A 14,704-nucleotide genomic window follows, 5' to 3' on the forward strand; every position below is an offset into this window, starting at 1 on the left:
TTTGCTTGTTATGCTTTGTTTTTCCTCCCCTGGACAACCTGTGCCTGAGGAGCTCCCTGTTCTGCCTGTTCTTCCATTGTATCACATTCCCTATTTTTCTCCTCTTTCCAGAGGTTGTCTCTCTCTTTCTAATGAGGTGCATCATAGTTCAGCACTGTTCACTGGAAGGCTCTGTGATGGGGGAACACTGTCCGCTGTACCCAGTGCAGTGGTCACTAGCCCCATGTGGCCAGGAAGCACTTGAAATGTGGCTGGAGAGACCAGGGGACTGAATTTTAAATTCTGTTTTGTTTACATTCAGTAGTGGTTGCCTGGGGCTGGAGGTGGGAATGGGCATTACCTGTAAAAGGATCTGAGGGACCTTACTGAGGTGATGAAATGTTCTAAAACTGATTTATGGTGATGGTTTCATCGCTTGGTAAAATTACTAGAAATCACTGAATTGTACAATTGAAACTGGTAAATTTTGTGATATGTAAAATATGCCTTAATAAAGCTGCAAAAAACCCAAACAACAACAACAAAAAACAGTGTGGGAACAGAGGGAAAATGGTGAGGATATAGGTGAGTCACGAAGCCGTGAGTTGATAATTGCTGAAGCTGGTGAGGGGCCATGTGAGCATTCATGAATCCATTCTGTCCACTTTATAGATGCTTGAACGTTTCTGTAATAAAAAGTGTGAAATATGTGATGAGGAAAAAGAAATTCAAATAATCACATATGGCCAGTGGCTGCCGTATTAGACAGTGCAGCTCTAGTTGTTAGTCACTGCTTCTTGGTCATGAGGATGGCATCAGTACTTTGGGGTAAAATGTTTTACTTTGCAGACTGTTCACGTGAGCATGCGTGGTGCTAACTCTTCCTGTTACAAGTTCTTCCTAAGGGAGACTTCCCCGATGGGCTCTTGGAACAGCCCTGTAGGAACTCGCTAATGAGAATGGAGGCTGGGCAGAGCCATTTACTTCTGGAGCTGCTAGTCTATCAGCGAAGAACACTTTATCCATTTATTTATTTTGTCCCAAGTGTATTTTCTTTAATAGTTTGGTTTACCCAAGTAGCAATCTCCTTGTAAAAAGATACTGAGCATCTTCTAGTCCCACATTTTAATTCCTTAATTAAAATTAATTCCTTAAAATGTTTTTAACTAGGTAAAAAAGGCTCCAGGACAAAAATAAGGTGGTTCCTCGACCTAGAAAGACAGGACCTGGCACCTTACACCAGACAAGCCACTGAGAAGTATCAAGCCACAGGCTCTGCTGTGAGCAGACGGCATTAGGGATTGTAACCTCTTAGAGTTTATTGGTGGGAGGAGAAGGGGGTGTGGTAAGGATACAGAGAGAGGCCTCAGAGGTCTTCGGGGAGTGCGGAGGCAACAAAAGCGAGAGTGAAGTGGTCACTTTTCCCTCAGCTCTGTCCGGGGGTCCAGCTGCTTAGGGGTGTGACTCTGATAAATTAGCAAAGAGATCTTCTTATTGGTTCAGTGTGAATTTGAATTCATAAGGACCTGGCCTCCCATAATGAACTGGTAGAATTGAGCTCATGACTATGCAGTGCTGGTGAATAAACGCAGCAAAATACTAACTGCCTGAGGTCTAGACTGAAATAACCAGGCCCCTTAAAAATGTCTTTACTGTCCTTTAAAAAAAATCCAGTTAGTATTTCCGTTTAGGGAGATGGGGTCTTCAGTGTCTTTCGGAGAGTAATCCTTTTGTATCTGATTCAGTGGTCACAGTCACCTTTGGAGGGTCGAAAAGGAAAATCAATTCAGTTTTTTCTTCCTGTGTAGGGAAAACCTACACAGTTCTTCCCTATTCTGTGTTTCTTCCTGTGTGTCTACTTTACTATTCATAGAGCCCACTTCACTTCTGACCCTTCTGGTCACCAAACGTGGAGGTTTTTCTTGACACTAAGCTGTTTCCTGCAACGCCAGCTGGGTTTAAGTCAGTTCTGACACTCTCTTCCTGGAGATAGCACCAGATCCCAAAGGTTAAGGGCTCAGTCCCATAAGAGTGCCCTGATGCTGCGCTCCCCCCCTCACATCCCCAGATGCCACTCACAAGCCCAGGTCATCGCCTGTGCTTCTAAGCAACTGGCTATAGATTGGGGGCTCCAATGACCCTCTCCTTGGGTTCAGTTAATTTCCTAGAGCAGCTCGTAGAACTCAGGGAAACACGTTTGCCAGTTTATGATAAAAGGCTATGATCAAGGATACAGATGAGCATCCAGATGGAAGAGATGCATAGGGCGAGGTGTGTGGGAAGGGGCGTGGAGCTGCCCTGCCTCTGAGTGCACGCCTCTCCCAGCACCCCGCTGTGTCCACCAACCCCTAAGCTCTCTGAACCCTGTACTTTTGGGATTTTATGGAGGCTTCATCACATAGGCACGATCGGCCATTAGCTCCGTTTTAAGCCCTTGTCCCTTCGAAAGAGAATGGAAGGCGGGGCTGAAAATTCCAAGCTTCTCATGGCGGCTTGGTCATTTTGGTGACCAGCCCCCATCCAGGAGCCACCAAGGAGCCCACTCCAAGTCGGCTCATTACAACAAAAGACACTCCCATTTTGACCCAGGAAATTACAGGGGCTTCGGGAGCTCTGTGCCAGGAACTGGGGCCAGAGACCAGTGTATATTTTATACCATTTCATAAGGGTCCTGTGCTCTCTGCTCCTCAGGGGTCTCATGGCCCTTGTCTGGGTTGAAAGTGAAGCCATTGTAGCCGTTTGCAAACCGTGGCGGCCCTACCTCTACAAGTACCCGCGCTGAGTTTTACCCAAGTCTTGTTCCGCTTCTCTTGATAATTTCAGATGGTTTGGGAAATGGACTCCATTTTAGAGCTCCAGGTAAAAATGCCCAGATTTAGGTCATTTTCATGTTTCTGTATACCAAGTGGGCAAGCTAGGGTTCAGGCTTCCTTTGAGATGCTGGTCAACTGTAGAAACTCAAAGAAACTTAAGATCTTGGGGACTCATGAAAACGTTTAGGTAATAATTTAAAATTTAATCTTTTAATAGACTATATGTAATAACATTCCTCTTACTAAGCTCAACTATTTAAACACTTTAAACATGGATCATTGATGTAAATATTCAGGGAAAGATGAAGAGGTAAACCATAGGAGACCCTGTTTTGCAGGCCTGGATCGTTGCATCTAGGAAGATGGCCGCCTGTGCCCTCTTCTCAGTGTCCCTGCAGCGGGGCCTGTGCCTGAGCCTGGGGTGGCTTAGAGTCTGGTGACTCTCTGCTCGTGCTAGACTGGCTGGGGTGTTTGGTCTCAGCATTCGTGTAGCTTACTTTCCTGTGAAGAATTTTAGGCTCTTAACCACGTTCATGTCAGCTTTTTAGCATCTTGCAGAGGGCCATGATTCAATTCCATACAAATGACATTTAGAGGCGACAGTGAACCTGACATACCTTCAAGATGGTTCTGATTGTGGCTTTTGTGTTAAAGTTTGTCCCTGGAAAAGAAGCACAAACACCACCTGGGAATGAATTTTTATGTTATTTTGGGTCCTATGTGGCCTCTTTTCTCTTAAGATGTTTTCAAACTGCAGTAAACAGTCGATCTATAAGACCATTGAAAGTAAGGCCCAGGAGTGTTTTCAAGAACGCAGCAACAAAGTGTGCGGGAACTCCAGGGTGGACGAGGGGGAGGAGTGTGACCCCGGCATCATGTACCTGAACAACGACACTTGCTGCAACAGTGACTGCATGCTGAGGCCGGGCGTCCAGTGCAGGTGAGGAGCGTGGCGCGGGGTGGAGTTGGGCGCCTGACAGGGGTCCTCACAACAGCGGGCTGAAAGCGCGGGGCTCTAGAATCATCAGAGGGCCTGGCAAGTGTGCGTTTACCCCTTCTGCCCTTTATAGCGAGAAAAATGTTTTCTGGAAAGCAACGTGACATTGTATCACAAATCCTCCGTCTTGCATCCTCTCTGCTGTAGCGATGCCTTAGTACAAAGAATCTTTTCTAAGGAAACAGAGATGTACAAAGATGATTTAGCAGGGGTGTTCATGGCTACATCCTTTTATAATAACAAAATATGGGAAACAATCAAAATGACAGTCCTGGGACATAAATTAATTATTGTGTATCTATACTGTAAATAGTGTTGAAGAATACTGTTTAATCCCAGAAACTGTGGAGGAAGCAGGTTACAAGTTAGAAGGTACTTAAATTTCCATTTTTAACGTCCAGTGCCTGGCTTAGAAGTAGGGGGAAAACTTTGATTTATGGTCACAGATTTAATGGAATACAGTGCTTATTAACACTGTAAATACTGATAGGGCTGACTAGTTTCTTGACCACTGTTGCCTTGTGGGCTTGAGTATTTTTTGTTTTGTTTTTTGTTTTTTTAAGTTTTTGGCTGCGCCATGCAGCATGTAGGATCTTAGTTCCCTGACCAGGGATCGAACCCATGCCCCCTGTGTTGGGAGTGTGGAGTCTTAACCACTGGACCACCAGGGAAGTCCTTTTCTTTTTTTTTTTAAATTACTGTATTAAGTTAATGAAAACCAAGGACACCAAGATGTTTTAAAGATGGGTCACTTTGGACCACTGTGCTGCGTGAGTCTGCATCAGGAAGGGCAGATGGACCATGTGCAGGTGGTGCTAGCACCTGGGAGTCTGTGCAGGAGTGGGTGACCCAGCCAGGAGCCCCTGCCCTGCCATTTCAGGGCCCTGTGGCATGACCGTAGTCTAGGCTGTGGGGCTGTTCTTTGACTTGGACTGTCTGCTCTTCCTCTGTAGTGATAGGAACAGTCCTTGCTGTAAAAACTGTCATTTCGAGACGGCCCAGAAGAAGTGCCAAGAGGCCATTAATGCTACTTGCAAAGGCGTGTCTTACTGCACAGGTATGTCCTCCCGTCGGTTCTCTTGGAATAATTTGCTCAAACAGGTATGTGTGTGTTGGAAAGCAGGATTGTGTTTCGTTCAGATGAATATAGCCCTTTCTTTTTTTAACCTCACGTGCAGAGTTGAGTTGATCTCAGCACACTTGTCATTGGTCTGTGCAAGACCCGTGATTATTTCTCTTCGTTGTTTATTCCCTTTTATTCACTTCCATTCTCCTTCCCCTCATAGGCATCTGCTTTAACGTGTCTAATATTTGCCTAGATAGGTGTATATCCTTGAAAGATAGCGTGTTTATCTTCTGTATATGTGTGTTTTTAACGTGCCAAAGTGATACTCTACCTTAGATCACTTTTTTTTTTAAACTCAATACCGTGTTTTTACAACTCTTGTTTTCTATTGCTCTGTATTTCTGTCTGTGTATCTGTATCTTTGTATCTAGTTGATTGTTTTGGGCACTTGCGGAGTGTTTAGCTTTGTGATTTACTGTATTTTACTTATCTGTTCGCCAAGCAGTGGCTGCTTGGATTGCCTTTATCTCCTAATACGACAGATAGGACTACACCGAACACCCTTACACACCTACTTTGGGAGCTCTGAGAGCTTGATGAGTGCATATGGAGGAGCGGGTGCATACGGAGGAGTGGAATTGCTTAGTCGTGGAGGGAGGCATTCCAGCGTTCTCTAGAACAGCAGTAACGGGTTTTGTCAGTGCCCCCGTCAGTGGTCCAGGTTCCTGTATTCTGATGTCCTTGCTGACACACTGTATTATCCAGCTGTCTTATTTTTTTTGCTGGTCTGATGAGTATAAAGTGATTTCTTCTTATTTACATTTTTCTTGAACATCTCTTTATATTTGTTAGCTATTTAGATTTCTCCTTTTGTGAATAACTAGTTCATTTATTTGGTCCATTTTTAAAAATTGCATTTCATTTTTGATATTATTGATTTGGAGGAGTTCTTTAATGATAATCCATTTGGTTTAAACATTGCATATGCCTTCCTCCTATCTGTTGTCCTTTTTGGAACTGAAATCTTTCACTTGAATCAAATCTGTCATTTTGTTTGTGTGTTTATTTTTTTGAGTTGTGGATAGTTACAAAGATATTTTCCACAGCTGCTTCTGTAGCTTCATAATTTTACCTTTCACATTTAGGACTTTATCTGGAGCTAAGTTTGAGATTGTTTTGATTATCAATATTACCTGTAGTTCTTATTACCTGTAGTTAGTTGCTCCTTTAAAAAATCTCCAAGCTATATTATTAGGTACATGATTGGACATATTCTCTACATCTTCTTGATCTGCTATTCCTTCATCAGTATGTAACGCTCCTTTTTGACCCTTGTGATTTCTTTTAAATTTTTTCTTTTTTAATTTGTATTGGAGTATAGTTGACTTACAGTGTTGTGTTAGTTACAGGTGTACAGCAAAGTGAATCCGTTACACATATACTGTTTTAACTTGTTAATATTCAGTCTGCTGCCTGTTTGTTGTTCTTGTGCCTGTTTGTCTGGTGTATCTATCCCATCTTGTATTTTTCTAATTTCTGTGCCCTTTGGTTGCTTGGTTTGATTTTTGTAGCAGCTACAATTAACATATTATACCACCTGCCCATTTAAAGTGTAAGTTCAGTGGTTTCTAGTATACTCACATTTGTGCATCCACCTACCAGTCTGTTTTCATCACCTCAAAAAGAAATCCGCATCCTTCAGCCACCATTTCGAGTCCCCTCATCATCCCAGCTCCAGATAGCCACTAATCTACTTTCTGTCTCTATGGATTTGCCTAATCTGGATGTTTCATATAAATGGAATCATACAATATGTGGGCTTCTTTCCCTCAGAATAATGTTTTCAAGGTTTATCCATGTTGTAGCATGAATCAGTCCTTCATTTATTTTAATTGCTGAATAATATTCCATTGTATGGATATATCACGTTTTTTATTCATTCATCAATTGATGAATTTTGGATTGTTGCTGCTTTTTGGCTGCTATGAATAATGATACTATGCAGATTTGTGTGCAAGTTTTTTTATTTTTAATGAACCCACCCAACTTTTAATTAATTAAAGTTTTGGCTGCATTGGGTCTTTGTTGTTGTGCGCGGGCTTTCTCTAGCTGTGGTGAGCGGGGGCTACTCTTCGTTGTGGTGCGCGGGCTTCTCATTGTGGTGGCTTCTCATTGCAGAGCACAGGCTCTAGGTGCACAGGCTTCAGTAGTTGTGGCACGTGGGCTCAGTAGTTGTGGCTCGCGGGCTCTGAAGCGCAGGCTCAGTAGTTGCGATGCATGGGCTTAGTTGCTCCGCGGCATGTGGAATCCTCCCGGACCAGGGCTCGAACCCGTGTCCCCTGCACTGGCAGGCAGATACTTGACCACTGTGCCACCAGGGAAGTCCCTGTGTGCAAGTTTTTGTGTGGACTTATGTTTTTATTTCTCCTATATATATATCCTTTTGTTGAATTGCTGGGTCACGCGGTAACTGTTTAATCCTTTGAAGAACTGCCAGGCTGTTTTCCAAGTGGCTGCCCATTTTACGTTCCCACCAGCATGTGTGAAGGTTCCAGTTTCTCCACATCCTCACCAATACTTCTTATTGTCTGTCTTTTTTTCTTTTTTGGCCGCACCACACGGCATGTGGGATCTCAGTTCCCCAACCCAGGGATCGAACCCATGCCCTCTGCAGTGGAAGCGTGGAGTCCCAACCACTGGACCATCAGGGAATTCCCGTCTTTTTGATTGTAGCCATCCTAGTGGATGCGAAGTTTTATCTCATTTTGATTTTTCCTTCGGCTTTTACATGTGCATTTTATGAGATGTTACTCATGATTCTTACATTCTGAGATCTGTCAGCATCACATTAGTTTGGCAAATGTCAAGAGCCTGAATATCTCAATCAGTCTTTAAAAAACACTTTCTAGGGGCTTCCCTGGTGGTGCAGTGGTTGACAGTCCGCCTGCCGATGCAGGGGACATGGGTTCGTGCCCCGGTCTGGGAAGATCCCACATGCCGCAGAGCGGCTGGACCCGTGAGCCATGGCCGCTGAGCCTGCGCGTCCAGAGCCTGTGCTCCGCAACGGGAGAGGACACAACAGTGAGAGGCACGCGTAGCGCAAAAAAACCCCAAAAAACCCCCCAAAACCCACTTTCTAGCTGTGCTCAGTGTTTGTCTTTATTGTAATAATAGAAAGATGTTTTCTTTAAATAAGTGTAAGTAAAACAATTAAAAAAAAAGATATTCCTTTTCAAACAGCCTTTTGTTCCCTTGGTATTTTATACAAAGTAGCAGCAGCAGCATCACCTGGGCTCTTGTTAGAAATGGAAATGCTTGGTCCCCTCCCCGGGCCTCCTGCAACTGGCAGCTTGGGGCAGGGCCCAGCCCTCTGTTGCAGCATCCACTGGCGGATCTTCATGCATGCTCCACTTTGAGTGCCATGTTACATAGGTGATGCTATGTTTTTAATTATTTTCCTGTGCGTTTTATACTCTGATTGTAATCTTTTAAGAACAGATGTTCAACAAATGTTCTAAAGCATTTTTTATGTCTCTGCTGAGGGCAGCATAACATACTAAAAATATGGTGACAGAACAGAATACAAACCTCCCCTGAACTTGCTGTACTTTTTCCAGAGTTTGCTTTCAGTGGCAGTGAGTTTGCTATAAGACAGTCTTGTTGGCACTCTGAATGCCCAGCACCCATAACGGGTTTTATAAAACCAGAGGCAGAGGTAGCAGCCTAAGCAAGTGTCTCATATGTTTTAGGTAGTTAATGAAAGGCTACTTTTGTAGGAAATAGGGCAGATTCCTTTAAGTTCACAGCCCTTTGAGTCCGAATCTTTTGACTGGTTCCATTCCTCAGTTGAGAGGCCAGGCCTGTGGTGTTTCCGTGCAGTGGTCTTTCCCTTCCCTTTTAGTGCTGGCTTTCAACTGCTCGTGCTTCTCATTTTCCAGAATGAGTCATTCGTTCCACCCTTTCTCTCGAATTTAACATCCTTGGTTGGCTTTTCTTTGTCCTTACGAATCATTGATTCATTTAAGAAATATCTGTGGCTTACCTACAGTGTGACAGGGATTGGACATCACTGATTCATTAATAGTTTTGGGCTCTGCTCTCATGGAGCTTACCAGTCTGGTGGTAAGAAACAGAAAATAACCACAGGTAATCGAATAGATGTAAATTGTAAAACACGTGCTGTGAAGGGGAGAAGCCCGTGGAGTGACAGAGCATGGCGGGGGTGAGGGGCCACCAGCTTAGGCAGGGTCCTCGGGGATGGCTGAGAAAGGCTGAGCAAGGAGGTCTTGGAGAGAAAATCTGAAGGGTGAGAAGCAGCCAGTCCTCTTTAGAGAGTGGAGACAAGAACCTTGTGGGTACTGAGCGCATACAGTCAGGTTCTGAGGTGAGAGAGAAATGGAGTACGTTGAAGGGTGGCCGTTGGAGCGGGCGTGTGGCTTGGGGATGGTCGTGTGCCTTCCTAGGGAGATTGCGTCTTAGTCAAGGGAGGGCACACAGGTGTCTTTTATTGGTGATAGTAGTAGAGATCTCTTTTGTATATACATTCTTTTGTATGTATGTTATGTTTCACAATATAAAGGTAAAAGAATGCTTGGCACGTGTAAGTAGTGATGGAGGCGAGGCCGCGGGAGCCGGGTGGACGCTGGGAGGAGCGGGCAGCTTGGTGCCCGGCATGGCCAGGCCTCGGTGCTCCCCGGCTGCCGGGACACGGGCCGCCCCGTGGAACTGGGCCACGTGACTCAGGGCGGCCCGTGTGCCCTTTGCGTGCTGCAGGTAACAGCAGTGAGTGCCCCCCTCCTGGCGATGCTGCCGACGACACGGTGTGCTTGGATCTCGGCAAGTGTAAAGATGGCAAGTGTGTGCCCTTCTGCGAGCGGGAGCAGAGGCTGGAGTCCTGCGCGTGTAACGGTGAGCACGTGGCCCTGCCTATCCTTGCAGCGGGGCGAGGGCAGGAGCAGCGGGTGGTGTGCGCAGACGGACCGCTGCCTGCGGGTCCCGCTCCTTCCACGGTCGTCTCCGGAAGCCGTCCTGTCCATCTCCCTCGTGGCTGTGTTTTCAGACCGTGAGGCCACTCGGCGGCGAGGCCAGAGGGGACTGCGGAAGGGCGGGTGGCTGGAGGTCCGTCCTCACTCCTCCTCCCACTGGCCTCGAGCTCTGGTGCGGCCCAGGACCCACCCGGCGCGGCCCAGGCCCGGGTCCCCCCTCTGTTGGGACGTCTGCTGGGCCAGCCGCCGCAGCTCCCTGCCAGACGCCTGGGGCAGGGGCCTCTCAGCCATGGCCTCTGGGACCCTTGTCCTCAGATTTCCACACTGTTTTTGGAACCCTTGGGTCTGAGGAAGGGCCTGAGGGACTGGCTGGGCTCTGAGCTCCCCGCCCTCCATCAGAGAGAGTTCTGCTGCTTTCACAACAAAAATCCCAGAAGTCAGAACCCCTGGGATGGGCACTTAGCATCCACACAGTGGAACAAGCGGCTCTTCCAGGTGGAATAACATGTAAATAAAGATAACACACAGTAAACGTCAGATGGTTTATTCAGTGAGCGCCAAGAGGCTTGGGGTGCCCTGGAAGCACACATAGTAAGTGCCCAGGAAATGCTTGATATGTGAATGAATGCGGAGAAGGTTTTTGTTTTCCCTTTAAAGTGGTTTTGCTTGTTTTTGTGTTTGGTTGATTTCAGTTTTTCCTAAGAGGTCAAGTAAAGATTGTCCCGAGTTATACGGCCTGTTGACCTTTTGGGCATTCCTGCCGTTTGTACGTGTGCCATATACCCCATGTGCTGTTGGAGGGTGGTGTCCATGGAGGGAGAGGTCGTGCTTAGGCTGCGGTGCTCCTGTCGCTGGCGGGTCACTCAGATCTGCACCCGAGGCTGGCAGTTCTGTCACAGTGGCTTGGCTCTCGCTGGAGCCTTGGCTTTCCAGAGTGTGCTGGAAACTGAGAAGCCAAGGATTGAAACCCGCAGCGTAATAACGCTGGGACGAAGGGAATCATTTAGCATTATGAAGGGTTTGAAGTAGAGAGAATCTGCCTTTTAATCTCTTAAAGGAAACTTTTCTGTGTAAATTGTTTTTACCTTTTGCTTTACCTCTCTGAGGGCTGAGGAGCCTGAACTCAGGAGTTACTCCTTGGCAGGGGGAGGGGAGTGGAGGGGAGGGGTGTGAAACCAGGATCATATTCGCTGTTGGAATAAAAAATGAGTGCAATTCCTTCCCTGCGGGAGCGGGGTAGGAGGGAGAGAGGCAGGAGGAGAGCGCGTGTCTAAGAGGCTGTGCTCTGTTTCAGAAACCGACAACTCGTGCAAGGTGTGCTGCAGGGACCCCTCGGGCCGCTGCCTGCCCTATGTCGACGCCGAACAGAAGAACTTATTTTTGAGGAAGGGAAAGCCCTGTACAGTAGGATTTTGTGACATGAATGTGAGTATTTATTTATCTGCAGCTTTTTCTCTAACAGCCAGATGTGAAGTTTTTATTTTGTGAGTGCTGGGTTTTGCAAATGGAAGGGAATCAGAGCACAGATGCTCACATGTCTATCCGTTGTCCTTGTGTGAGAGTCTAGTTACGTACTGTGTGTGTGACCTCGGAGGACCAGGTGCTTTCAAGAGACTGGGCAGGACCTGGGGGACTTTGTGGTAAAGCTGAGTTTGAGGCAGGGAGTCCTACTTACTTGGTTTTCTGGGCTAATTATAAAGGTCACTAATTCTGCAGGATTGCAAGCTCTGATTTTGAAATGGGTGCCGAGTGGGCAGGAAAGACCTACGGGCAGCTTGACTCACCTAAGTCAGACCCTTCTGCTGTCCACAGAAACACGATTTTATTCCTGCACTGTCACGGAAGAGGGCTTAAGTGGCTTGAGAGGCCTCTCTGGCAGTGTGTGTGTGAGATCAGTGCAGTCCTTACTGGAATTGGCCCATCTTTAACAAACTGGTTTTCTTGAGTTTTGTCTTCTGGTAATTCTAAATTCACTTATAAAAATGGACTGAGTGTGGCGTGTCAGTGACAGAGAATGCTACCTTCTTAGGTACCCATTCCAGTGTGTCAGAGATGGCTCTTCTGGACGTTTGGTTTCAGTGGAGCCCTTTTCGTGTTAATTATGTGTTTGACTTGAAGGAAGCCACGTTCCTTCTAAATGCATGGCCGCTGGGGTAATGCCGGGTGCTTTCTGTTCACAGGGCAAATGTGAGAAGCGAGTGCAGGATGTCATTGAGCGGTTCTGGGAGTTCATTGACAAGCTGAGCATCAATACTTTCGGTACGTGGTTTCCCCAGGTGGGTGGTTGCTTGGAACTGAGCTGATTTCACTGATGACGTTAGAAAAGTGTGGTTTCAGACTGATAGGCCCTAATCGTGCATTAGAAGATGGAAATAGTTACCACTTTTGTTCTGAAGCGACTTTGTTGGCTAAAAAAAAGTGGACACATTATAGGTCTGCCCCTGTGTAGCATGGATGCACAAATTTTAAAACAAGGGAAGTAAAAATACTGGCTTCTTTACTAAAAAATGAACATGTGACAGTTAAGTGTCCTTCAGTCCTGTAGATTGCAAAGCTGAATCCTGCTTGATATGAGTCATTTACTTAAAAGTGGGCCTCAGACTTTGCAGAAGCAAGGATGCACTGTGTCCTCTAGGGCTCATAATTTAGGGTTTAGTCACAAAAACAATAGTACCCAGACAGCATCAGCGTTGTCTTCGCAAGCACTGTTCCTAGTAGGAGCCTCCTCCAGGATGAGTCCCCTGCACTGTCCCTCTGGGGACTGTGTGGGCCCTCCTGTGATATGATCTGTTCTCCACAAGCACATGGGTCCATTCTGGGGAGAGCTCCCGTGTGTGGGGGGACAGCTGGGTGTACAGCAGGTGGCACAGAAATGCTTCTTGGTACCAGCTCAGTTGTTATATCCCGCCAGCAGTCTGTGCCGTTTGACACGTGATAGTACTCTAAGAACGTTGCATTTTCAATTTCTAAAGTACTTGGTCAAGACATTCACTGTTTGGAATTGTTCACAGGGAAGTTTTTAGCAGACAACATCGTAGGCTCCGTCCTGGTTTTCTCCTTGATATTTTGGATTCCTTTCAGCATTCTGGTCCATTGTGTGGTAAGTCACCAGTTTTTAAGTAATGAAACATTTTATTAAAATTTTGAGCAACTCGAACCATGTTACCTTCGGAAAAGATAAAAATTTGTTCTTAGAAAAATCTGACCTGCTGTTTCCAATGACATTTTTGGTGCTATCCCTGGAAAAGCATTTTTTGTAAAAAGATTAATGGTCTCTAAAAAAATTACATTTTTTGTGCACGGATGTTTCGCTCTCATGTATAATTTCTGAGTTTTATACTTTTAAGCACAGGAGACTGGTTAACTGGGCTTGTCCAGGACCTCTGAGGAGTGAAGCTTCTAAACGAGCGCACCCAGGCTGACTTTGCTGTGGCAGAGCAGATGCCAAACAGCAGCATTCCGGACATGCTGCCCCATCAGGTCTGCAGTCTTGGCATCGTCGTCTGGGGTGCTCGCTCAGATGCTTCCACATGAGGAGAGGGAGCCGTCTTCTTTATTGTTCAAAATGAGTAACAGTTGAATAGGGCTTTGAGAAACTCCAGGCACTTTATGAAGTTTGATTTTGAAACGGGTGCTGAGTGGGTAGGAAAGACCTACGGGCAGCTTGACTCGCCTAAGTCAGACCCTTCTGCTGTCCACAGAAACACGATTTTATGCCTGTGCTGTCACGGGGAGGGCTTCAGGGGCTCGAGAGGCTTCTCTGGGCGGCGTGGTCCTGTTTTCCCGAAAATTTCTTTCTCCAGAAATTTTCTTATAGATCCGTTCTCCTTGCTTCTGTGGGAAAAGGAGGATTTGTCTGCTGTGTAGAGATGAGGACGTCAGAGCCAGGCTTCCAGGCCTGTGCCCTGAAACCCCTGCGCGGGGCCCTCCCGCGAGCATGTGGGATGCTCCGGCCCGGCGAGCTCTCGGGTCTTCACGGCCCCGTGCCTTCCCTTGGCTGCGCGCTCTCACTGAACGGCTCTTCTCTTGAGCGGCGAGCCTGCCGGACGCCAGGAAAAGCCCTGCGAAAGCAGAGCGGTGTTAAAGGGGGCGCGGTGGAGGCTTTGACAGATGGGCGACGGTGCCATCCATTACGGTCGCTTTTACCTGAGAGTCAGACCTGCGTGGTTTACGGCGAGAGTTACGACTGTGGACTGAGAGGCCTGACGCTCGATTTCTGCGCAGGGCTGCCGACGGGAGGGCGGGCAGTGGCTTGTCTCTGATCTCAGCGGCCGTTCAGGGCGGCTGGGCTGGAAGCCAGGCCCTGGGCAGGGAGGGCGGACCACGTGTCCAGCCTTCTGCAGGGTGTGTGTCAGGACTCGAGGCCTGGCGCTGCCAAGAGCTGGGGCCACAGCGACCCTGGACACGGCCGGGAGGAGTGACGAGGCTCTGGTGGGCTGGGCCGCTGGGAGGCCAGCGCTGGCCGCACGGAGCCGCCCTCGTTGTTCCTGCCCGGGGCTGGGCCTCAGACACCAGCGCTTAAACCTTGCCTGTTTCCTTACTTAACGCCAAAAAACACATTTCTTTGACGTGCAAACACTTGGGCAGAACCCTTAAAGCGTGGCTGCGAAGTTCCTCCTCTGCGCGACCTGCTTCCACTTTGTACACCTCCAGCTCTGAGTTCGTTCTTCCCTGGACAGTAGGAGGGGCTCATGAGGAAGGGGCGCTGAACGGAGCTGTTCGCAGGAGTGACGCTGCTCTGCTCTTCTTTCTAGGATAAGAAACTGGACAAGCAGTTTGAATCGCTGTCTCTGTTCCACCCCAGTGTAAGTATCTCTCACGAGTCGTTCTTGGTTGTATTTTGAGGCCTGCTAAGCAGAGACCT

The 14,704-nt window shown here is 47.2% G+C and overlaps 1 protein-coding gene across 5 annotated transcripts in view; it reads left to right on the top strand.

Annotated features, from left to right (window-relative positions):
- Positions 1-14,704, top strand: part of ADAM17 (ADAM metallopeptidase domain 17) — a 52,381-nt gene that overhangs the window by 35,414 nt on the left and 2,263 nt on the right. For all 5 annotated transcript variants that reach the window (XM_022554172.3, XM_022554173.3, XM_089923464.1 and 2 more), the window contains 7 exons: positions 3,533-3,732; positions 4,743-4,846; positions 9,629-9,763; positions 11,135-11,265; positions 12,021-12,099; positions 12,852-12,940; positions 14,595-14,645. In XM_022554172.3, the coding sequence (XP_022409880.1) occupies positions 3,533-3,732; positions 4,743-4,846; positions 9,629-9,763; positions 11,135-11,265; positions 12,021-12,099; positions 12,852-12,940; positions 14,595-14,645 (789 nt within the window). The remainder of the gene's footprint in view (positions 1-3,532; positions 3,733-4,742; positions 4,847-9,628; positions 9,764-11,134; positions 11,266-12,020; positions 12,100-12,851; positions 12,941-14,594; positions 14,646-14,704) is intronic.

The sequence above is a fragment of the Delphinapterus leucas genome, chromosome 13, assembly GCF_059928025.1.
Source record: "Delphinapterus leucas isolate spDelLeu-1000000601 "Yukka" chromosome 13, BTC_Dleu_Yukka2, whole genome shotgun sequence".
NCBI lineage: Eukaryota > Metazoa > Chordata > Mammalia > Artiodactyla > Monodontidae > Delphinapterus > Delphinapterus leucas.